The sequence below is a fragment of the Phascolarctos cinereus genome, unplaced genomic scaffold (assembly GCF_003287225.1).
Source record: "Phascolarctos cinereus isolate Bilbo 61053 unplaced genomic scaffold, phaCin_HiC Scaffold_2;HRSCAF=192, whole genome shotgun sequence".
NCBI lineage: Eukaryota > Metazoa > Chordata > Mammalia > Diprotodontia > Phascolarctidae > Phascolarctos > Phascolarctos cinereus.
The window spans coordinates 213875662-213902069 of record NW_027555625.1 but is presented as its reverse complement, the minus strand read 5'-3'; the positions used below and the strand labels follow the sequence as shown (position 1 = coordinate 213902069).

At 33.8% G+C, this 26408-nt stretch overlaps 1 protein-coding gene across 8 annotated transcripts in view; it reads left to right on the top strand.

Moving 5' to 3' along the window:
• The window catches only part of BIRC6 (baculoviral IAP repeat containing 6), a 307740-nt gene that overhangs the window by 153141 nt on the left and 128191 nt on the right, over positions 1 to 26408 (top strand). For 7 of the 8 annotated variants that reach the window (XR_002321676.2, XM_020972336.2, XM_020972335.2 and 4 more), the window contains 15 exons: positions 654 to 764; positions 1825 to 1958; positions 5095 to 5222; positions 6625 to 7187; positions 10683 to 10858; positions 11597 to 11693; positions 12643 to 12837; positions 14316 to 14516; positions 15572 to 15851; positions 16073 to 16329; positions 16620 to 16728; positions 18178 to 18399; positions 19538 to 20318; positions 21687 to 21830; positions 22775 to 22904. Coding sequence is in view for 7 of the 8 variants with exons in the window: in XM_020972336.2 (XP_020827995.1) it covers positions 654 to 764; positions 1825 to 1958; positions 5095 to 5222; positions 6625 to 7187; positions 10683 to 10858; positions 11597 to 11693; positions 12643 to 12837; positions 14316 to 14516; positions 15572 to 15851; positions 16073 to 16329; positions 16620 to 16728; positions 18178 to 18399; positions 19538 to 20318; positions 21687 to 21830; positions 22775 to 22904 (3528 nt within the window). In the remaining variant the exon portion in view is untranslated. The remainder of the gene's footprint in view (positions 1 to 653; positions 765 to 1824; positions 1959 to 5094; positions 5223 to 6624; positions 7188 to 10682; positions 10859 to 11596; positions 11694 to 12642; positions 12838 to 14315; positions 14517 to 15571; positions 15852 to 16072; positions 16330 to 16619; positions 16729 to 18177; positions 18400 to 19537; positions 20319 to 21686; positions 21831 to 22774; positions 22905 to 26408) is intronic. The other variant, XM_020972338.2, reaches the window with a different exon arrangement.

Sequence of the window (26408 nt, the reverse complement as noted above, 5' to 3'; positions counted from 1 at the left end):
TACTAAGCAAGCTGAATTAGGATTTTAGCATAAAAAAAGCAAATTTGATAATCCTGAGGCAGTATGGCTTTACAAGGGTGTGAAGTATTACAAAGAAACATGAGATAGGTTAAATCTTATGTAATGTTATTGCAAGGGAAAAATGGCATATACTTACATATAGAGATTGAGAGAGAGAGAGAGAGAGAGAGAGAGAGGGAGAATAAATATGTATAAATTCAGGAAACAACAGTGAATAGTCACAGAAAGAAACATGGAATAAATATTTCGGTAAGGGTCATCTTAGCTAGAAAAATGATTAAAATTGTTCTGCTGGCACCTGAGAGCCGAATAAGAAAAAATGGTTTAATAAGTTGTAAAGCGCCATGTTTGTGTTTTAGATAAGAGCTTCCTTATAATTAGAGCCATGCAAAAGTCTTGGATTGAATTAGTGGTCACTGAGGACCTTCTGTCGATGAAGATCTTTTATTCTCTGACTTTTGCTATTATAGAGTAACATTTATAGAGTAAGCTTATTTTCTCTTTAATGATCTAGTAACTTGGAGTCATGTGTTCTACATTCTTATAGAGCCCATTGAAGACCTGAAAATTCTTTTGTGAGGTTGTTTTTCTAAAAGATAGTTTTATCCCTTCCCCAACTCTTTTCTCTACAGCATCAATAACTAGCTTCTTAACAGTATTGGCATGGTATCCCAATACTTCACTTCGGACGTGGTGCCTAGTGCTTCATAGCCTAACCCTCATGACAAACATGCAGCTTAACTGTAAGTTAACTGGAAATTCTATTTCTTTGTAAACCTAAAATATATTTTTACTATTATGAGTAAGGGAATATTAAGTTTTCATGAAATACAACATTGGATTGTCAAGATAAATTTTGTGTAAAATTCCATTATAAATTTGAGACTGTTACTAGCCTGTATCAACTAGAAATGTACTTTTTGTAAAATTTATGTTTTTAGCATAGTTATCATACATGAGTTCATATAGCAAAATTTCAAACTCTTAAATTCTTAATTCTTACAGTAGTAGTGATTATTTTATTAATGGATGTTAGAGATATGTAATGAATATGATCAAAGGGAACATGTTAAATGAAATAAAAAATTTATGTCCTGAAATAAAAGTTTTTCTTTTAGTTTTGGCACTTTTTCTCCTAAGTACAAAGTTAATCAAGATTAGTCCGAGCATTAAGGTAAATTTTTGTTCAACCACTTTCCTTTTTTTTTTTCCATCTTAAGGCTAATCCTAAGATTAGCATGTGTACATATCACTCCAAGACTGCAGTAGAGAGGATTAATTTATAAAAATTAGCAAGTTGAGGGAAATCTCTATATCATCAACAATTTGTGTAGCATCAAGTTTGTAAAACTGGTTAATTACTTCTGTGGTTTGTTATTAATAACTTATAAAAATTGATCCCTAAAAATGGAACTTTGTAGCCTGCAAAGGCAGTCAGCATTGAATTACATATTGACTATTTTATATATGTTCACTTGTATTTTCTTGGGTAATAAATATTCATAGATTCTATATTGGATTTTATTTATTACCAGGGCATGAAAATAACTTTAATAGTGCTTTGTGAAAGAGAGACATTGAGACGTTGGGTATGATCTGTGATTAAGTCTAGCAAAGTAAATAGTAGAGAAGGGCAAATGAAACATGCTATATAGAAGTGCAGTTAATGTGCATCTGTACATTTTGTACAGAAAATACAAATAAAAAATGACATCCATAATATTTAATGGCTTCCAAAATAATTGTCAACATTTTCTTAATAACATAACTGATTTTTGTCTTCTGTATGTTGTTATTTTGTAGCTGTTCCCAGCAATTCTATTGGAACTCAGGAAAGTACTGCCCATCTACTGGTCTCAGATCCTAATCTGATTCATGTCTTAGTAAAATTTCTTTCAGGAACTAGTCCTCATGGAACAAATCAACACAGTCCACAGGTAATAGAGCTTTTTCAGTATCAATAATTCATCTAAGTTCTAAAGAAACAAGTTTCTCAGACATGCCTCAATTAAATCATTATTTAAAGATGCCTATTGTTTGCAAAGCATTGGATTAGTCATTAGCAATGATGCCAAGACATGCCCCTTGCACTTAATTTTATGCAAATTTAATAAATCTATTTATAGGAATGAAACAAGTTATATCACATATAATTTTCTCTTAACTGTATGTCAGATAAGCTATACTAAGACTATAATAAGAGTATAAAATATAGTGCAAAATCTCAGGAAAGTGTGACATTTCTAACTGCTAGAATGAATGTAGTAATAAGGCATAAACATTAATTGTAGTATACTTATGTATGTAAAATACATTAATTAACTGTCATAAAACTAGTCTTAAAATATTTCACTGCATACTTCTTCCACACTTCGTTTATATTAAATCACATTCTTCTTTCTAAAAGTTGTTCTGTGATTCTTTTCATCAGTGTGCTTTTTATCGCTTTCCTTCTTGGTATTATGAAACAACATCAGAAGAAAATAGAAAATTTAGTGAAAGTCAAGGAAGTTATTTGGATTAAGGCATTTTGAGATTTTTCATAGTTCACTGTATTATCTACAGTATGTAAATATACATTTGCATTTTCTCTCATTTAAATCCATTAATATTCTTTGTTAAGTGATTAGGGCAAGAAAACACTGCTATTTTGGCTCTGAATACTCATAAACATTGTTTTTAGTCTTATTAAAAGTATTAGAATGAATAAATGTCTTTTAAGTTTATATTCTCTTGCAAATTCAAGTTTCCTGTATTGCATTAATCTATTTGGCATGACAAACCTTTAATATTTATATTTCACCTGCATTAAAAAATTTATCATAGGAAATTACCTTGATAAATTCATTTTTTAACTTTGTATGTGTATGTATATGAGTAAAGAAATTCCAGACTTGTGGCTTTTTTTTTCATGCTGTAATTCAAGTGATCTGATAATCTATGCCTGTGTTATGTAGTATTTGATTGGTTTTAGTTTAGTGAAAATGTCTCAGGCATATATTTGGAAACACCAATTTTGTTTCCTTTCTCAATACTCATTAATTTCAAATATGGTGCTTAATGTCATCTAACATTTATCTATCAATGCCACATCCCTTTGTACTTTTATCTATATTTCTGAATGAAGGGAAGATGTAACTCTATAGTCATATATGCTCCATTCAACCAGAATACAAATGATTATTAAAACAGAAAAGGAAATTAACATAAAAAAATATAATGCCTTATCAACTACATTTTGTGTTTATATTCCTTTTATTTCTAGGTATAAATATACATATTTTAATTTTGCCATTTATTTTAACAAGTGATAATTAATTTGAAATGATAGGCATCTAGAATATGTTGCTCAAAACATCTTAGGGTTTGTTAGTTTTTTTTTTTTAATGAGTCACAAGAGGTCTGAGAAGGAAAAGAAAAGTTTTAGATGAAGTACTGTGCTGAGTGGACTAGGAAATTTAATTAGGGAGGTGTGATAGAATTGCATTGCGGCAATGATGGGCCCAGTTGAGGTATAGAGAAGTAGATCTGGGTTCAAAAAGACCTGAGTTCAAATGTTGCCTCAGACACTTTAATAGTTGTACAATTCTGGGTGAATTACTTTACCTCTCTCTATGTCAGTTTCCTCATTTGTAAAATGGGGATAATAATAGCACCTATCTTGCAAGGTTGTTCTGAGGATTTAATGAGATAATTATTGTAAAGTGCTTTGCACACTTTAAAGCACTGTATAAGTGCCAGCCCTTATGATGAAGATGATCATCACATCTGTGAAAGCAACTTTGGGATCTTCATGTTTTCATGCTTGTTTTGAACTTTCTATTTTTTTATCTTCATTTTTAAAGATTTCTCATGTGCCTTTGCCCAAATCATTAAGTTTTTGACCTAATGAGGACTAAGGAAAATAATCTGAATTAATTACCTTAGAACACTGTTCATCTCTTCTGCTTCATCATCACTTGAACAGTGATATTCTTCATATAGACTTTAGTGTGCTGGTTGTTTTTTCCTTTTTTAAATCTCAACAGCATTCAGTTTTATATTACAGTACTTTGCATGCACATTGTTTTTGTTCTTTATGGATATTGTTATCCTCATTTTGCTTACTTCACTCTGCATCAGTTAAAGTGTATTCCAATGTTAGCACACATTGTTCATTTCCTTATCTCTTATGACATAATTATATTCTGTTACATTTTTGGAACATGTTCTTTTAATCATTCCCCATTGGTCATACACCGACGTAACAAAAAATAGTAATGAATATTTAGATGTATAAGAGATTGTCCTCTCTGTAACTGACCTAATGGTGTATATTACACCAAGCAATAAAGTATCTGGTTGAAAGGTCATGAGCATTTCAGTATTGGGTTTTTTTTTTTTCAGGATTTGTATTTGATTTCCAGAATGTTTGTACCACTTTTTAAACTGTAACAGTAATGTATTAGCATAGAACTTCTCTTCTAGCTCTTTGGACTTGTTTTTCTTAAAAAATCCATGATTGTGAGATGATGGTAGCCATTTTAGCTTATTTCTATTTTCACAAAAAAGAATTCAGATTAAACTCTTTTTGCTTAGTTAAGTGAACTAAAAGTGAGTTGTATTAGCTAATAAAACCATGATGAAGAGGCAGTTTAAGAAGTAATAGAGTGTCTACAGTAAGATTGAGTTATTTGACCCAATCAACAATAAGATATATTGAGTACTTAGTATGCTAGAATTTGAGTGATGTGGGAAGTTAAGCCATTTAAATCACTTATCATATTTAAGCTTCTTAAGAATGTAGAGGGGCAGCTAGGTGGTGCAGTAGATAGAACACTGGCCATGAAGTCAGGAGGACCTGAGTTCAAATCCGGCCTCAGACGAAACACTTGACACTTAGCTGTGTGACCCTAGGCAAGTCACTTAACCCCAATCGCACCCCCCCCAAAAAAACCCCCAAAATGTAGAAACACTACACTGTGAAATAATTTAATGACGCTATTGTTCCCATATGGTAGGTGTGTCTGTATAGCAAGAAAATCTATCTCAGTCCTCAATATAAATATTATTTTGAATAATCTTTTCTTTCAGGTTGGGCCAACAGCTACACAAGCTATGCAAGAATTTCTTACAAGATTACAAGTGCACCTTTCTTCAACATGTCCTCAGATATTTAGTGAATTTTTGCTAAAGCTGGTTCATATACTTTCAACAGAGAGGTAAAACATGAATTTTTTAAAAAGAATTTTGATAATTGGTGACATTTTTCATTGAAATTAGTCGTATGTGATTCTTCCTATCATATATAATAATAGCTAAGATTTATAAAACACTTTAACTGTTATCATATTTTAAATATATACTGGGAGAAAAAGAGTTTTGGAATTTACTTTCTTGATAAAATTTTGGTTAGGGGAACTAAAAGGAGGTGATTAAGTTTTCAGTGTAGTAAATGGCAGCATTAAGACTTGAATTTACCCACGGTAACTGAAAATCTCATACTTATTGCAGTGCATCATTCTTTTTTCATTTTACTTTCTCCATTATCTCTCAGTCTCTTTTATTATGGTAGGTATTTAATAAAGTTCTCTTTGTAAATTAACATATTTCTTTAGTTTGAATCATTGTTCCATATGTGCGACATGTTTTTAACAATTACTGTTTGGTTTAATTTATTTTGATTGTACCGTGTATGAAGCAGTGGTATCTAGGCTCCTATGCGGGGAGATTTCAAATAAACTATTAGGCTGTTGTCTCTGTCCAAAAGGAGTTTATGTTCCATTTGACAAAAAATACATTTTGTTCTCACCATGATGGTGAAGGTTTTTGTGTGCATTTTGTGAAGATCAGCTGAAGAAACTGTACATATGTGGCCTGGAGAGCAAAAAACTCAGGGGAAGATAATTATTTTTAGTTTCCCTGGAAGGCTGTTATGTGTACAATAGACTGGATAAGACTCTTCTTGATTGAGCCGTAGGGCAGAATGAGGAGCAATATTGAAATTTTCCAAGAAGCTAATATTGGCTTGATGTCAGGGGTAATAATTACTGTAAATAAGAGCTATCTAAAGGAAGAATGGACTGATTTGGAATAGTCCATCCATCTTTTACCCTGTGCTTTCCAAGCAAAGATTATGTGATTGCGCATTGCTTTTTATGTAGAAGAGGTATACATTGGGTGAGTTAGCCACTGAGGTCTCTTTCCACTTTAACATTCTTTGATTCTGATGCTAAAAGCTAAAATTTAAAGACATGTAGGAAGCTGGAGTATTTTTCATTTGGGGTGAATCTTGGTGTTTTTACCTCCTTATACAATTGCCTTTCCCAAGGCTTTCTTTTCTATCTCTTTATTTTGTACTAATTGTAAAGGAAAATCTTTCTTCTAGGTTGGCTAAAATAAAATTTTAAAATAAAAGGAAAGAAGTGAAAGGAAAAGAGAGCCCTCTAATGAATGTAAAAGTTCTAGCCTGCAACTTAACCCAAATGCCAAGTTAAAAAAAAAAAGAATTGCTTGAAATATCGTTTTGCTTTCTTGTGCTTATTTCGTAAGCTATTTTAAAATTGTCTCTTTAGAAATGATTGACCAGTGTGCATGCTTAAATCACTTCTCTGTTATTTGCAGGGGTGCTTTTCAGACAGGCCAAGGACCTTTGGATGCGCAAGTGAAGCTCTTAGAATTCACACTGGAGCAAAATTTTGAAGTAGTTTCTGTCAGCATTATTTCTGCTGTTATTGAATCCATTACATTTCTAGTGCATCATTATATTACTTGCTCTGACAAAGTGGTGTCTCGCAGTGGATCAGACAGTTCAGTGGGTGCTCGTGCTTGTTTTGGGGGACTCTTTGCCAACATAATTCGTCCAGGTGATGCCAAAGCAGTATGTGGAGAAATGACAAGGGATCAGCTTATGTTTGATTTACTTAAACTGGTCAATATTCTGGTACAGTTACCCCTTTCAACTAATAGAGAATACAGTGCTCGAGCTCCAGTTGCTACCAGTACTACAGACAGTGTTTCAGATGAAGAAAAAGTCTCAGGAGGCAAGGATGGCAATGGAAGCAGCTCCAGTACCCAAGGTTCCACTGCCTATGTAGCTGACTTAGTGTTGGCCAATCAACAAATTATGAGCCAGATTTTGTCTGCTTTGGGCCAGTGTAATAGCAGTGCAATGGCAATGATAATTGGTACGTATATTTGTTGTTGTTTGTTATTTCTTGGCCATCATTTTTTATAATAAAATTAGAGGCAAGTTCTTTCACTACATCATTGTTACCAGAAATGGTAGCTTTTTAATAGTAAAATTGATTGTGAGTTATTCATTATTAAAGCTTATTACTTCCTCAATAGGAATATTGAGAATTATTATTCTTTTACATTTAAAGTTCCTTTGAAAAATGAGCTAGGTATTGTGACTTGATTGACAAAGTTTTTATCTTATTGCTTTCCACAGTAAATTGAAATAAGCATTGACAATAGGTTACTGAAAAACATAAGCCTACTATCAGGTTAATATATTACTGTCTAGAAGCTCTTCACCTTTGCTTTTTCTGAGTTGCAAATAGTTAATTTATGGGACATAACTATTCCTATACTGGGAACCTGCTAGTATCTGTATATATACTATTTACAAAGTTAATTAATATCTGATATTTTATGTAAAGTTTTCTTCTGGTTATTTGCGTATTTTATTAGGATAGTAACTCAAAATCTCAGCTTTGTTTAATTATTTAATTTAATGTCTAAGGCTTAAAAAAAAAGTAAACCACATTTACTAATGAAAGCTTCTTTATGAATCCAGGTTTGCCCTTTTACTAGAATTATCACAGTTTTCTAAATAATATTTAAACTAAAATGTCCTTTAAAATACAACTCATGTTCTGATCCTGTTCTCATGTGCCATCACACATTGCCAGGTATTTGAAAGGAAACATGATGATTTCATAGCTTTTCTAAGATTGTACACACATACACATGTGCACTCGTGCGCGCGCGCACACACACACACATTCTTTGATATACCACTTTTATTTCTGTCATGGAGTAAGGGGCTTACTTTATTATATTCCTTTTTATGCTGTAATTGAAAGTAGTTGAATTTTTTTGCTTACATAATTTTCATGACCAAAAAAAAAATCAATATTTATATACAAAGAACTAATAAATATACACTAATAAATTACTGTCAGTGTTACGGTCTTAGTTCTATGTATGCAGTCCCTCATACTTGGTAACCCATAAATGCTTGCTGCCTTCAGGATGATATCACTTAATTGCATGTTCCTCGAAATTTTCAATAAGATAATTACTCCCACTCCTCCACCCCCCAGTATTTTTTAGTTTATTATGAGAGAAACCTATGTTTAGGAGGCAGGAGATGGGATGTGATCCAACAAAGGGTGCTGAAAGGAATTATCAGGTAAGAGAAGAACAGAGACTTTAATGATAGGATACTGTTTTGGTCTATTGATTTCTGTATGTGTCAGGAAATTTAAATGTTTGGTGAGTTTGATGGATGTTGCATGTATATATATGGCCCATGTCCATGGCTCTCTATGGAATCACCATTTAGTACTTTTCTAATGGTGGTAATAGAATCCCCACTATTTTCTCTTTAGCATTTCCTTAAATGTGGAATGTTCCTCCTTCAAAGAGTATCAGACCTCTTCTTTATTTCTGTCATGTTATTTCCTTCTCTATCTTTTTCATATCAAGACCTTTTATTTTAGTTTCCTTTTTGGGTCATGTCATAGAATCAGAGATTTAGAAGTGACCAGAAAGTTTTATGCAATTCAGCCTGTGTTTGACTAGAAATCCTCAGAACAGCATGATGCAATGTTCATCTAGCCTCCATTTCAAGATTTTCAATAACTAGAAAATGACTTAACCCCAAGAAACCTAGTTTCACTTTTGGACAGCTATTATTGTCAGGAATTTTCTTGTTTTTATCTTATAATTTGTTTCCCTACAACTTTTACCCAGTGCTTCCATCCTGCCCTTAAGAACAAGATCAGGTAGCATACCTTTCCTGTATGATAGGCTTCACATACTTGTAGAGCACTATTCCTCTGAAGCTTTTATTTAGGCTAAACAATCCACGATGCTTTATATTAGTATATGTCTAGTTTAACAGCCCTATTTTTACAAAATTGTTACTTATGATTAGACAGTACTAGAATGTAGAGCTGGTAGAAACCTTGGAGCTCATCTAATCCAATCTCTTCATTTTACAAATGAGAAAACTGAGACCAATAGTAGTTAAGTGACTTGCCTAGGCTAAAAAAAGAAGCAGTGATAGAACTCAGATTTGAACCTAGGTCTTCTGACTTTAAGTCCTGGGATGTTTCTACTACACTGCATTGTTAGGGTATTCTCCAGCTAATCACTATCCTTCCTAAAATGTGACACATAAAAATGAAGATAATAGTCAAGCGTGATGTGTAATTGTCACTTGTCTTATTCTAGCTAGCATGCCTCTATATTACACCACATTCCATCTTAACTTCTTTGGTTGTTGTTATGTGTTAGATTTGTGTTAAACTTTTAGACAAAACCACAGATCTTTTTAACCTTGATTGTTGTCAAACTACATCTCTTCCATCACATCCTTGTGCCTAATTATTAGTTTTGTCTCATAATTTGTCAAGATCCCTGTAATTCAACTCTCATCTTATGTATTAGTTTCTTTTTTACTGTTGTTCTATTTAAATGTTTCAGATGTAGTCTGTTTCTTTATTCAAGTTATTGATAAAATTGATAAGCACTGCATGACCAAGGACAAATCTCAGGAGCACTCCACTGATAAAACTTCCTTCTTGGTTGAAATAACAAAAATAATGATAATAATAATATGGTGATGATAAAATAGCATTCATATAGCACTTTAAAATTTGCAAATCATTTTACATTATTATCTCATTTTATCTTATAACAGTCCTGGGAGGTGGGTGGTATTATTATCCTTATTTTGCAGGTGAGGAAACTGAGGCAGGCAGGTTAAGTTCAAGGTTACATAGCTAGCTGGATTTCAACTCAGGTTTTCCTGACTCAGGTCAAGTGTTCTCTTTACTGTACCACCTAGTTGTGAGCAAAACCTAAGTGTTTATGTGTTTGATAAATATCGGTAAACTTTATCGTGTGTATAAATGGCCATGTCTATGACCTTCCATAGGGAGTCAGCAGTGATTGTGACATTGCTATTTGGTCTGGTTGTCTAACCAGTTCCAAGTGTTGTAATCTAGCCAGTTTCTAGTTTTGTAATGTAGACTGCATCTTTCACTTTTGTGCAGAAGATTTCATGGAAATGTTCACTATTAAAATGTACCTTATACCCTCAGCAGCTTTTTCCAACCAGTAGAAGAATTCCATCCTTGTTAATTAGTTGGAATATTGAATTGCATTCCTCAGACCTTTTACCTTCTTTTCTAACCAGAAGTCTAGACATATTTGTAGGATATATAATTGTCTCATGCAGAAGTTACCACATGTTTATCACCCTGATATAGTAGTTTTACAGTGTTTCTTCTTGGAATTTTCATGGTAAACTTAGGATCTTTTTTAATTGGTGTAGGAAAATGCTATTTGTCAAGGCTACGTGGAAAGTTGACTTTATATTTTAATGTAATACCTGTTCTTTTAAGATGGTTATCTTTTAAATGTAAGCTGTGTTTTTTTGGTACTAGGTGCAAGTGGCTTACACCTCACCAAACACGAAAACTTTCATGGTGGATTAGATGCAATATCAGTTGGGGATGGATTATTCACCATACTCACTACTCTGAGCAAAAAAGCTACTACAGTACAAGTCATGTTGCAACCAATTCTAACATATATGGCCTGTGGCTATATGGGAAGACAAGTAAGTCATTCTTAAGAACGTTGCAGTGATGTGCTTGTTTTCTGTTAAGTATCACATTGCCACGATAGGGAAATATTTTGTAATATTATAGGTAGGTTCTGATTTGGAGATAAGTATAAATGAGTTTTAAATTTTTATGTGCCTGAGCCTTCTTTAATTGATATCAGAATGTGTTACAAATCTAAATGATAAATATTAAAGCTTCATTCACAATCCATGATGAGGATTAGATGTCCAGTTTTTAAAAAGGTGTATCAATTCTGATGCATTTTCAGTTTTAAATTTAAAACCATTTCTCAAACAACTTTTAAGTATCATTTATTACTATGTTTTATGTATCTTACTTTTTAATGAACTGTTATATATTCTTTTGGCTATCAAATATTATGCATAGTAGAAATAACACTTTTAAAATGGAAATTCCAGAAGACATTTAAACAAACTTTATGTGGATATTTGCAAAATTATTTTACCCATATAAAACTATTGACTCAACATGGGTGGGGCAGAAATTTACTGTGGAAATTAATTAATCCTCACGCAGTTTGTGCATTCCTTTTTTATGTGCACTAGTATTATTGAAAACATTAACTTGGAAAACAGTGAAACAATATTGTTTTTGAAAAATAATGAGGTATACTAACTTCATAGATATATAATTGTCCCAACAAAGCTTTTTAACATAGATAATTTTCTGTTTCTTACTTTGTAATTGTAAAGCTCTTTATATTTCCTTAGGGCTCTCTTGCTACTTGCCAGTTATCCGAACCACTGTTATGGTTCATTTTGAGAGTCTTGGATACCAGTGAAGCATTAAAAGCATTTCACGATATGGGTAAGAGAAAAATCTCTCCTGTTAACAACTATATAAGTGATTTACTTTTTTTTTTTAATATAAATTTATTTGTTTTTAGTTTTCAATACTTATTTCCACAGGATGTTGAGTTCCAAATTTTCATCCCATCTTGCCCGTCCCCTCACCCCAAGATGGCATGCATTCTGAATATCCCTTCCCCTAGTCTGTCCTCTCTTCTATCTCTCCCCTCCTTCTCTTATCCCCTTCTCCTTCTATTTTCCTGTAGTGCAGGATAGATTTCTGTATCCCATTTCCTGTATTTCTTATTTCCCAGTAGCATGTGAAAACATTTTTTTAAGCATATGTTTTTAAAACTTAGGTTTCAAATTTTCTCCCTTCCTCCCTCCCCACCCACCCTCATTGAAAAGGCAAGCAACTCAATATAGGTTACACATATGCAGTTATGCAAAACACTTCCATAGTTGTGAAATACTAATTCTATTTCCCTTAATCTCATCCTGTCTCCCCCCATTTATTCTATTCTTTCTTTTAACCCTGTCCCTCTTCAAAAGTATTTGCTTCTGATTACCGCTTTTCCCAATCTGCCCTCCTCTCTGTCACCCCCCTGCTCTCTTGTCCCCTTCTCCCCCTATTTTCCCGTAGGGTAAGACAGATTTCTATACCCAATCGATTGTGTATGTTATTCCCTCCTTAAGCCAAATCCTATGAGAATAAGATTCACTGATTCCCTGTCACCTCCTCCTGTTTCCCCTCCACTGTAAGAGCCTTTTCTTTTCTGTTTTGTTGTTGTTGTTGTTTTGTGAGATAATTTACCCTATTCTACCTCTCCCTTTCTTCTTCTAGGAGTTTTACTTTTGAGATTCTTTTGTCAGATGTAATCATCTGGATCATTAATGAATGTTAAATTTAATGTCAAATAAGTTATGTTTGGATCATTTTAATTCATTAGCTCTCTTTTTGAATTTAGGAGGTGTTCAGCTTATTTGCAACAATATGGTCACCAGTACGAGAGCTATTGTAAATACTGCAAGAAGCATGGTGTCAACCATTATGAAATTTCTGGACTCTGGGCCTAGTAAGGCTGCTGACAGTAGTTTGAAAGCAAGAGTACTAGCTTCTGAACCTGACAATGCTGAAGGAATCCACAACTTTGCACCTTTGGGTAGGAGAATGTGTGCCTTCAACAGCTTTGTATATTTGTGTGTATTTGCTGAGTTTGTTTTGTGTACTTTATTAATGATTGCTCTAAATGCTTTTGTGACGTTAATGTCCCCCATTTCTGTTAGGTCAAAGATTCACTTTTATTACAAGTGAGTAACAATGAAAATTGAAATGAAATAATGTAAGGTTCAACAAGTGGACCCACAACTGATGAATATTAGGGATATTCTAATTTTTTAGAATTAGAAAATGCATTGGCCTAGGAGTAAGGAGACTTGAACTGTAGTGCTACATCTAATATCGGCACTATTGGTGGCACTAATCACCTTGGGTAAATAACTTAACTCTTTTATATTGTTTGATCTATAAAATGAACAGTTAGTATTTTATTAGATGGCCTTTAAGTTTCTTTTTCATTCTGTATTATCTAACTTTCTCATTATCTCTTAATTTTCCAAAGAACTAGCTTCCTGACACTTAAATTATGTGGTGTTAGCATTTTTCCACATTTTAGTAGCTTATTTAATTTAATTAATTTAATTTAGTGGCAAGTGGTGAAGTACAGTTAACTTTAGTAGTAAACCATTTAATTTTTAACTTTTTGGCACAAAGCAATGCACATTTTCTTCAATGTGTATCTAAAATTCTGTTTTTAACATTAATAATTTTATATCGTAGACTGATCTGACTGTGAATTTGTTATTTGGATGAAATGTTGGAATTTGATTCAGGAAGACCTGAGTTCAAAATTAGACTGCAGACACTTACTAATGTGTGACCCTGGGCAGGTCACTTAACCATTGTCTGCCTCAGCTTCCTCATATATAAAATAAGGCTGATAGTAGCACTCAACTCCTGGGATTGTTGTGAGGATCAATCAGTAAACACGAATTATGCATTTACCATGTGCTTTGTATTGTGCTAAATACTGAGGGTGCAAAGAAAGGTTCTCATAGTCTAATGGGAGAGAATGTGCAAACAAGGATAATTTGGAAATGACCGACAGAAGGAATGCAATAGAATTAAGGGGACTGGGAATGCTTCCTGTAAAAGGTAGGGTTTTATCGGAGACTTGAAGGAAAGAAGGGAAGCCTCAAGGTGGAGGTGAAGAGGGAGAGCATTCCAGGCTTGAGGGGACAGCCATTTTAGGTGGAGTGTCTTAGTTGAGGAACACAAACAAGGTCATTGTCACTAGATCATAAGTATGTGGTGGTGGATAGGTGGGAAGAGGGGAAGTGCAAGGTATAAGATTAGAAATATTGGTAAGGGGAATCAATTTAAGTAATATATAAAATGGCTTTGTAAACCTTAGAAGTGCTATACAAATGCTATTATATAATGATGGTCTTTACATAGGAATCAATATTGGAAGTCTTAAGTATAATAATATGATAAAATGTTATTTATAATTCATGTCTTTTAATGGCTTATAATAGAATTTTTTATTTATTTCACTTTTACAAAACATTTCTTTTCTAGGCACTATTACATCTACTAGTCCTACTGCTCAGCCTGCAGAAGTGTTGCTTCAGGCTACTCCACCTCATAGAAGAGCTCGCTCTGCTGCATGGTCTTACATATTTTTGCCAGAGGAGGCCTGGTGTGACTTGACCATCCACCTTCCAGCTGCTGTCCTTATTAAAGAGATACACATCCAACCACACCTTGCATCTCTTGCAAGTGAGTAGGTTGGGGAAATGCAGGGGGATAATCTATCTTACTTCAGAAAAGTGTTTTAATAACAGCCCATACCATTAAAATAGTCAAGTATAAATTTTGACTGGCAGTTATGACTGCTGAATGACTTAATGTATTAGGAGAGAGGTTTAGTTCTTAGTACTGGAATTAAAAAGATAAAATGAAAATCATACCTTGTTTTGATTCATTTCTAAAACGTAAGACCCTATAAAAGTCATTAATTTCTCTCAGCCTCTGTTTCCTCATCTGTAAATGCCTCACGGGTTTATTGTGAGGATCTACTGAGATAACATATTTAACATGCTTTAATAACCCTTAAATACTATACAAAATAAATAATAGCTGGATAATAATAATTACTATTATTGTATAAATTATAGCTAAAATAGTATCCATTATTTTATGGTAGATATCCTTATATATGTCTGTATATATTTGTAATTACAGCAGTATCACTGTTTCTAACTTTGCTGCTTTTTCCTAATTTTAAGGTAATATCAGTGGGAAAAAAAGCTTTTAATCTCACTCAGAAATGAGCTTTACTTTTCTTTGGAGATTATTAGTCTATCTATTTGATGCTTTGCCTTTAGAAAAGAATGAAAGCAAGGATTGAACAGTAATTGCTTATGACTGCTACATTTGACTCTAGGTTTTAGTTTTGTCAAATTGAATACATAGGATAATTAAATTTTTTCAGGAAATACAGTTTGCATTGTAAGTTCATTAATAAATACATTCTTTGTCAGTTCCCCTGATATCTCTTGTAGTCATGTTTGAGGATTAAATAAACGTAGATTTGCAACAGTTAAATTCAGAATATTCTTTAAAGTGAATATTTAGATTTCTTAATTATGAGTTGTATTATAACTTAGATCCAAATTGAGACATCTGAAACCATAATGGATATCAATGGCAAAATGTGAATTGAAATAACAAATTTGCTTTATACACAGTATAGAAATCCAGATGAATTAAAAATGGATATTGCTGTTGTGGTATAGAATAGTAACTATTTCATGTTTTTTCTTTAATTATAGCTTGCCCTTCTTCAGTATCTGTTGAAGTGAGTGCAGATGGGGTTAATATGCTACCTTTGTCCTCTCCGGTGGTTACCAGTGGTCTCACGTACATAAAAATCCAGCTTGTTAAGCCAGAAGTAGCCTCTGCTGTTTGTCTTAGACTACACCGCCCTCGAGATGCCAGCACCTTGGGTCTTTCTCAGATTAAATTACTAGGCCTCACAGCATTTGGAAATACTTCATCAGCAACAGTTAACAATCCTTTTCTTCCATCTGAAGATCAGGTGTCCAAAACAAGGTATTTTTCAATATAATTTCAAGTAAGACTTTTTAATCAGACTTAGCGCCTACATAAGTAGCTATAATGTGTATAAATTGATGCGCGGAAATGAGCTACACGAATTTTAGTGGAATTTTTCCTTAATTTTGTATTAAAAACCTTGTGTATTATCACTGAAACAATGTGAGGTGAATTTTTAATATTTTGTCATTCTAGCAGTTTTGTGTTTTTCATTTCAGTATTGGTTGGTTACGGTTATTACACCACTGCCTTACTCACATAAGTGATCTGGAAGGAATGATGGCAAGTGCAGCTGCACCCACTGCTAATCTTCTCCAGACATGTGCGGCCCTACTGATGTCACCATACTGTGGTATGCATTCACCTAACATCGAAGCTGTGCTTGTTAAAATAGGCCTTCAGTCCACTAAAATTGGATTAAAGCTGATAGATATCCTCCTAAGAAATTGTGCAGCATCAGGCAGTGACCCTACAGGTGAGTTTTTTCTATATCCATTTTTTCTTGTGGCAAATTGAAAAGATAGGTCATTGACCTCCTATCTAATTCTCAACTAATATCTTTCTGTATTCTATAACTTTTAAAATTAGCTTTCTTAGATATTGAAAAGTATCTTTAATTAAGAAAAAACACAAAATTCCAACTTATTTCAAACAGCAAAATGTGTGTGTATTATTCCCCACCCCACCCCCGAATTTGCCCTTTTTTTTTTTTAAAATTAATTCTGAGATTGCATTTTTTTCTATTCCTTTTTTTCATGTGGTAAGATTTGAATAGCCCTTTACTTTTTGGAAGACTTAATGGTTTATCTTCTGACTCTACAATAGACATTCTCTACCAGCTTGGAACCACTCAAGATCCTGGGACAAAAGACAGGTAAAATAATTTAAATTTCTTATTTTCCTAAGAGAAAAGATAATATAGCCTCATGGAAAGAGGATTAATGTACTGGAAAGAGTCAAGAACTAGGTTAAAGTCCTACTTCACATATACTATTCCAGTGACTTTGATCATATCTTTTTCCTTTTTCTGGATATAGTTTGCTTTTTTCCTTGCTATATGTGGACCCTGACAAAAACTTGAAATATAGATACTAATATCTTCATTTATCTTTATTTGTAAACTTAGGAGTAGGGAGTGAATCTCAGGCAAATTTTATACTCCTTCCAAAATTGTATAATACGATAACAACATATCATTGTACATTGTGACTGAATGTGTACTTATGCTTTTATCCTCCAATTGGCTGTGTTCTGTTGATTAGTTTCATAATTAATTACTAATAGTGACTTAGACCAGTTTAGGAGATGAATATTACTATTGCCATCTTATTAATCACCACCAGTTTCCTACTCTTTTATCTGTCATTGAAGACTTCACATATATCACTTAACCTTATCAGATGTTTTCCTCTATGAATTTTATGCCTCTATCAACTTGGACAACCGTCTGTCCCATAATATGCCATGGACTTTCATAACTTATGTCTTTTGTTGTCTTTGCTTTCTTTGCCTGCCCACTGGATTTGTACTATCCTGTAAATCAAGTTTTTGAATTGAATCACTTGTTTGGTAGTATACTTCAAGATATATATAGTACTGTAGTTACAGAAATTCTTATGGGCAGATAGTACAGTATTTTTATAGATTATTTGCTCACGAACACACAACTTACATTGGAAAAACATGAAATGTCAGGAATGGAAGTTATTAAGAACCCATCTAGTCCCATCCATTTCTGAATAAGAACCCCTTCTAAGGCAAACCTGGGAGGGGCTTATCCTGTGTTTGCTTGAAGGCTTGCAGTGAGAAAGAACTGATCTTTTCCAAAGGAAACCTGTTATACTTTTGGGTAGCTCTAATTATACAAGTTATTTCATACCCAGAACCTAAATTTGCCTCTGTATCACAATGAGGCATTAGAATAGTTTGTAATGCCATGATTTTTGTCAAGATAAGCAATATTTTGGATTTTACCTAGTTATTGAGTGAAATGTGTTTATAATTTTGAGAACATAGTTACAGAAGACAACTTCATTTATAATGCAATTTTTACATGTAATGCCCCCAAAAGTGCCTTCAGTTAAAGAATGTTTCATTTTTTTGCACTCTTTAAATATCACCCAACATTTTGAAAAGAAAATGAAAATATCCATCCCACATAATTATTTACACAATTCCACGTGCCCACTGGTGAGCATGCGTACACATTTTGAATACAGTTTTTCTATCACACTGTGGAAGGAATATGAAATATAAGTGAGATAAGATTCCTTCCCTCATCGAGCTTACAGTCTTAATAGCTCTTTCTGCTTCTTCCTTGAAGAATTCAGGCTCTGTTGAAGTGGGTCAGTGACTCTGCAAGAGTAGCTGCTATGAAAAGAAGTGGAAGGATGAGCTACGTCTGTCCCAGCACGTCAACAAGAGAGTATGGTCTTTTGATGCCATCTCCTTCTCATTTGCACTGTGTTGCAGCAATTTTATGGCATAGCTATGAGCTGCTTGTGGAATATGATTTACCAGCACTGCTGAACAGAGAGCTCTTTGAGTAAGTACAGTATATGCAATCTTGTTTTCATAATTCTATTATAAACTTGTGTACATAATGAAATGTACTTCACAATCCACATTCTGTATTTAAATAGGAATATGTTATCAAATATGTTGAATATAATCAGTTATAATCCTGAGGAATTCTGTTATATCTTTAACTACCTTAATTTGGTTATCTTGTTTTAAAGAGGATAAATAACTGACACACTCTTTTTATGTTGTTTCAACTCATTAAAAATCAAAATAACTTATTGCAGATCACTGCAAAATTTATGTGTTTTTTTTTTAAGGTAGTTGGGGTTAAGTGACTTGCCTAGGGTCACACAGGTAGTGTCAAGTGTTTGGTCTGAGGCCAGATTTGAATTCAGGTCCTCCTGACTTCAAGGCTGTTGCTCTATCCATTGCACCACTTAGCTACCCCCCCAAAATTTGTGAGTTTTAAAGCAGATTTCTTTTGTGTTAGAAAACAGACAAATTAATTTTAGTAGCCTTTTTAATGAGAGATGGTTATTTTGATAGGTAGGAGACACTTTTGATTAATATGTAGCTAGTCTACAAAGGTTTCCCATTATTTCAACTTGAATCGTTACTTCTATTACTCTTTCTGTACCTTTCTTTAATGGTGGTGACAGCTGAGCTTTTTAATGTGTTTCTTGGCTTAGTAAAGTTAAACATCTTCTGTTCTGCCACCTTTTAAAATTGCTTCAATGATTGTACTAACTGGTTTTAAGCAGGTGTTGACCTATTGGTTTGAGAGATGAGAGTAGAAGTCATTACTGTCTTCTGAATTACATGTAGATATTAAACTGCTTTTATTTTACATTTTAGCTTTTCATGGAAATTTTTTGGTTTTGAATTTTGCCATTTTTTTATAGAGATTTAGTAGGATATGGAATAAATTGTCCAGCAAATTAATATATAAATTTGGATGAGAGGATAAAGTATAAATCTTCACATTTTTCCCCCAAAAGCAATGTGTACTTTAAGTGAACCTTATTATGTTTTTTTCCTTTAGATAAACTGCATTTTTTAAAACCATGTAATAGATTGTTTCAGAGTAGAAATGTTGTTGTTTTGTTTTGTTTTTTAATAAAGAATTAACATTTACATACAATTTTCTTTGGCTTTTCTAGGTCACTTTTTAATTGGTCTATGTCTCTTCCTTGCAACATGGTTTTGAAGAAAGCTGTTGACAGTCTTCTTTGCTCAATGTGTCATATACACCCAAATTATTTTTCCTTGCTTATGGCCTGGATGGGAATTACTCCTCCTCCATTACAGTGTCACCACAGACTTTCCATGACTGATGATAGTAAAAAACAGGACCTCAGTTCATCTTTAACAGATGACTCTAAAAACGCACAAGCACCTCTTGCACTAACTGAGTCTCACTTGGCAACTCTTGCTGCCTCCTCTCAATCCCCAGAAGCTATCAAACAGTTATTAGACTCAGGATTACCCTCGCTTCTTGTAAGGAGCCTGGCTAGTTTCTGTTTTAACCACATTTCAAGCTCTGATTGCACTTCTCCATCAGTGGATATTACCCAGGACAAACTCAGGAGACACCATGTTCCACAGCACTTTAATAAGATGCCCATCACAGCAGACCTGGTTGCACCTGTTCTCAGATTCTTGACAGAAGTTGGCAGTAGCCACATTATGAAAGATTGGCTTGGTGGTTCTGAAGTCAACCCTTTATGGACAGCGCTTCTGTTCTTACTATGCCATTCTGGTGCCACTTCAGGAGGACACAGTTCAGGGATGCCACAAACTAGTGCAAGGTCTACTTTGCTCTCCTCAGCTTCTGGAACAGGATTAACTACTCAGCAGAGGACTGCAATTGAGAATGCCACGGTGGCTTTCTTTTTACAGTGCATTTCTTGTCATCCTAATAACCAGAGACTGATGGCTCAGGTAAGAAGAAGATAAATGTACAAAGTAATTATTAAGTAATTTCCATTGGACTTCTTAGTATGTAGGGAGGAAGTGATAGCACTTAGGGTAGATCCAAAATTTCTTTTTGATGTCACTGGAGGTGAACTTCTTGAAAGAAGTAAGGACTCTTAAGAGGCGGAGTGGAGAAGGAGGTGCAATTTAGGTATGTGAGACAAGCTGTACAAAGGCATAAAAATAAAAGATGGAAAAATAGGTATTTATTAAGAAACTATTAGTATGATAGTGTGCTTGGATACTAAAAGGGAATAAGTTATAATGTGCTTGGAAAAAGATAATGGGAACCAGATAATAAAGCTAGATAGAAAGGCTAGTATTTGATCCTAGAGACTATAGAGAGGCTTTGGAACTTCTTGATAGAGAAGTGACATCAACTGATCTATCCTTTAGGAAGGGGGTGAAGTGGAAAGGGGAGAGGCTTGAGATAGGAGGCTATTGCAATACAAATGAGAGGTGATAAGGTAGATTGACTGGGATTTGAACTATGGAATTAAGGTTTTAAAAAAAGATAATTACTCCATCAATCTTTTTTTGTCTACATTCATTGCTAATGAGTGCGTTGTTTTGCAGGGAAACTATTAGAGCACAGCTTGAGCATTTATTAGGAAAATCATCATAGCATTTGTAAGCATTTAAAATGAGCCCACATTACAGAATTTTAATCTAATAGTCCATGATTATGTAGCAGTTTCTCATGATAATTGGCATAGCATGGGGTTAATTTTAAAAAATTTATTACCACTCATTGTCTTATCCTATCTCCTTCTACCTTTTCTAGGATTTAAAAAACTGCTAAAATGCATTTGTGGTGTTAGAACTTGGCTCTGTAGATCTGTGCTTTCAACAAAGCATTCAGTCTCCTGGAACTTGGAAATTTTTCTTTTAAAGAGAGGCTTCATTGCCATATTGGTATAATTAGATTATTTACTTGGTATTAGATGATTTAATTTCTTGATTGTAACTGTTCTATGATTGTTATTATGTAAATCATAGGATCATAGACATAGTGCTGGAAGGAAAAACCATCTGGTTTAGTTTCGCATTTTGGAAATGAAGCCACTGAAACCCAAGTTAAGTAGTTTGTTCAGAGTCTCACTGGTGATAACAGTGTAGCTGGAACTGGAACTAGGTCCTCTGACTCTAAATCCAGTGGTTCCTCCATTCCCCCACATGTGCTTCCATTTAATTATTGCTAGGTATTGAGTGTTAAATGCAGTGTTTAGACTACACTGATTTTTTTTTTTTGGTTTTCTCTTATAACTTCTAAGAAAAACAAATCTAGTGATTTAATAAGTCACATTTAACAATTTTAATGTCTTGCCTTCCCAGGTTCTTTGTGAACTTTTCCAGTCATCCCCTCAAAGAGGGAATCTTCCAACATCTGGAAACATTTCAGGGTTTATACGACGCCTCTTTTTGCAGTTGATGCTAGAGGATGAGAAAGTGACAATGTTTCTTCAGTCACCATGCCCAGTGAGTATATTTTGTTTGCCCAGATCATTTCCATTATTAGTATTTAGCTGAGTCAAAAGTAAATTATTTATTAAAACCTATGAAAGGAGTCTGCCACCATTCTATATCATCTGGATCTGCTACAGAAAAAATAAATAGCTGGAATGGACCTCATACTTAGAACCCACATGCTGATTATTTTACAGTCCTTTTCACAGACCTCTTCAAAAGGAGTTACCTATTTTACCCTGAATCTACTGTATCCTGTTGTTTTAGCCCTCATGACCATTAGAGCACTCTTCTGAGATATGCTGAGTACAGGATTTTGTCAACCTGTCTCCCTTCACAGGGAAAGATTGCTTTTCCAGTATCTCTTGATATATATAGATAGTGCTCAGTAAGAAGTGTCTTGATAAATTCTTGTTATGATTTTTCCACTTTTTATTCATACTTTTAAGCTATGCTACATTGTTGTCAGTAAACCTTTTTTGTTCACAACTTATTGAAGTGTATATGCTTTACCATTTTGGGTAGTTTTAACACTAAAAAGATCAGTTATATCAATTGCCACAAAACTTTTACTTTGATATAAACTTTCTCCCCCTACTTATCTCTATTTTCATTGCTATATGAATTTTTAAAAAAAATACACTGAATCAGTTGATGCAGATTGGTCCTTTAAGGAATTCTTAAATTCCAATCCTTTTATTGATAGTACAGTTTTTGATATTTTAGTTTTTGCAGTCATCTCAGAGTATAGGAGGAAAATATCCCAAGTAATTATAATAAAATAAGGAAGCAGAATCATTTATCATTGTATTAAAACTTAAAAATATATCTTAAAATGTGAATGTTGCTTATCAGATTTAGGTATTTTGAATAATTTTTGTGCTTTTAAACTTATAGGCTTTGAAATTCTGTCTGCAAAGCAGAATGTAAGGTCACTCTTTTGCTTTAATTTTCAGCTGTACAAAGGAAGAATAAATGCTACTAGCCATGTGATCCAGCATCCAATGTATGGAGCAGGACACAAGTTTCGTACTCTTCATCTTCCTATTTCAACAACCTTGGCAGAAGTTCTTGATAGAGTATCAGGTTGGTCTGTCTTCAAGTGATTTTTTCTTAAATTTCCTGAAAATTACCTTCATATTTGGCTTCAGGATAGAGGCAGTAGTCAGGGACTATTTCATTTTTGTTTGTACCTCTAGTGTCTGAAATAGTGCACAGCATAGAAGATACTAGATAAATGCTTGCTGATTGGCTTATCTATAACATCGATGTGTCTTAAACTGTGCTTGGGATTTTAAGTTTATTTTATCCATAATTGGACAGAGGCATTGGGGACATTGTTATTCAGGGACTAGTTGGACCAAATTGGCTTTGAGGTTTTGTCCGTTTTTCTTTGAATCTATACTACTATAGTAGTATAGTAAGCATGTAAGATACATTTATTTAAAGTTCTGATTCAATGATATCCATCTGCTTCTGAGCATATTAAAATTTTCCATTACAAATTATTTCTAGTTCTTTTAAATATTACTTTGTGAGATGGATGAATAGAGAATTGGCTTCAGAGTCTGAAACACCTGGGTTTAAGACTTTGAAAAAATACTGTATACAAGTATAATTCTGTTGAATCAGTTAACCTCTCAGTGTTCCCAAGCACTTCTCTAAATGCTGTAAAAGTTGTAAAGCAGGTGCTATCAAGGAAGTTCCTTGTTGGGAGCTTCCTACATAGCTATACAGTTCTCCTCAAGAATAACCCCAAGCCTTAGAGCTATTTCTAGTTTCCTACTGCAAGGCGGAGTAATGAGTTGGGGTGGGGTAGAACAGAAGGTAATAAGCATTTATATAGCATCTCTTCTGTGCCTAGGCACTGTACTAAGTGATTTTAAAAAAATATTCATCTGATGCTTATAACCCTATAAGGTAGGTGTAAATATCATCATCATCATTATTATTATTATTCCCATTTTAGAGTTGAGGAAGCTGAGGCAAACAAAGATTAAGCATCTTTCTTAGGGTCACATAGGTAGTTAGTGACTGATGCCAGATTTGATCTCAGATCTTGATTTCAGGGGCAGTACTCTTATCTTCTTCACTACTAGTTGCCTCTAATGCATATATGAGTATTAATTACAAATCTCCTTTATAACCTCCCCATTTTAAAAGGAAATTATAGTGGAACACTGTGATGGTTATTTGCCCAAGACAGTAGTGACAATTAGAGAAAATAAACATTTTTTTAAGCATTACACAAATGAAGTGTTACTTTGCTCTAGCTTTTACATCTGTTCCAGAAATCTTGAGCATTAGAGTAAATATGGAAAACATTGCATGTAAATGGACAAGAATTGATTATGTAGCGAGTTGACATTAGCATGTTATGTACTTGCATAAATGGGTAATTTTACCTACATTTAGTTACTCCAAAAAATACCAGATTGCTATTATCATATGAGCGAAAAAGGTGATTCAAATAATCTTCCTCATTATAGCTTAATTTTTGAGAAATCACTTCGTATGTTCTGTTTTGATCTTGCTTACAAAATTCTTCAATACAATTTTTACAGATTATGAGGTATATCAAATGTTGCATAGAAAAAATAAAGCATAAATTACTCAGATTTCAGTGGCTCTTAATATTTTCAGCGTCCGAAGCAGCTCTTTGACTATAAGTTGTAGGGAAGTTGCAGAATTTCCTCGCTTTGGAGCTCCCCTATCCAACAAGGTATAATCATGAGTCTGGACAAGAAGAAAAATGAAAAAAAAAGAAATCTTCATTAATGCTTATTAGTTATAAGTCATATATGATAGAAAAATTGAAATTTATTGTATATTTAAACCTACTTGTGAATTAATATAATGTAGTGCTATTCCTCATTATCCCTTACTTAGAACATAACACAAAAACTTTGCCTTGTTAATGTAGAGGAAGAGCATTGTTATAAAAATTACGGTATTGGAACCATGAAAACAATCAATGAAATGCATTTAGTGGAAGTGAGATAGCCTTATAATTTCAGAGTTCAGTGTATTTAAACTCTTCTTCTAATTAAATGTTGAGAGAGTGGTAGAGTAGAAAAAGTGCTGCTTCTGTTTTTGTTTTTTTTGGCAGGGGGAGACTAGGCAGTGGGGTTAAGTGACTTCCCCAGGGTCAACACAGCTAGTAAGTGTTACGTGTCTGAGGTCAGATTTAAATTCAGGTCCTCCTGAATCCAGGGCTGGTGCTCAATATATAAACTGCGCCACGTAGCTGCCCCAAAGTGCTGCTGCTGAAAAAAGAGGATCTGGGTTCTAATTCCAGCTCTTCCTTTTGCTGCAACTGATTTAAACTCTCAGAGACCTAGGTTCTTTATTTGTACAACCAGGACATTGTACATGACCTCTTGCGCACAGTGTGGATCAGTTTGTAGTATCCCCAGACTTTTTTCTGCCATTCTTTTGCATGGAATTGGATTAGACTTTCCAAGTTTAGGCTGTGAAGACTGGGGCAAAGGGGAATGGATGTGATTAACAAAAAGTACATTTGTTAACCATGGTTTCTGCTTGACCTATTTATTTCTCAGGTAATAGGATAGTCAGTTATAATCAATTTTACCTCTGAACCTTTAAAGAAGTTGTTTGGAGATCTGCCTTGAGATCTGTTCTCTGGACATCACAAATTTGAGTTAATCTGAATTTACTCGTTTCTTGTTGATTTTCTGTTTTAAACTGAAAAAGTATTAGGCTGGCATCTACAATTTTTGGCTTGTCCACTAGATGCAGAAGAGTCGTGTCATGTTCAGTATTATTTCTGGATTGTTGTTCACATCAACAAAGTTCGGACCTGTTTTTATCTGTGGGTTTATGTTTGACACTGAAGATTATCATCTTTGATTGGTTTGCATGGGTAATTCCACAAGCTTGTTCCCATAAGGTGTGGTCTTATGTTCTTAAGTTTCTCCTAATTTCCTTCTTTTCCTTTTGTTATTGTACTTCATTTTGTATCTAACCTGAAATAAAGTGAACTCTTAGACTCCTTTTTTCCATTACCTTTTCATTCTTAGTAGTCTTCCAATTAGGATCTGATTATTCACTTTTCAAAAGAGTATAAGCCAGATGGACTTTTATAGATAATATAATTCCAACGTCTTCATTTTTATAGAAATGAAAAGTTGTGTCGACAAAAGTTATGACTTGGCCAAGGAAAAAAGTAGCTAAACTACGACTCAACAAAACTAGGTCCTCTTTGTTGCCACAACAAAGTTCTGTGTTGTAGAAGCCTAAATATTCAGTACATAAACCTTGTGGGACAGTGTATACGATATTTTGTCTGAATAGTCCCCTGACTTTTCTGTATGAGGAATGTTATGTTTCCTTGTCTCCTATATTTTTCTTGTGTGTTCGTTAGTTTATGAGAGTTTAACTTTCATTTCATTGTGGTCGTCCTTGCAACAAAAGAACCTTGTTCTCTTTATTTTGGCTTTGTTTCTCTTTGGGCAAATCTTACCTGTTTTCTGAATTTTTCATATTCATCCTTTCTTGCTGTACAATAGTATTCTATCACATTTATATATAATAATATTTCTCTCCATTCTCCCAATCATTGGTATGCCC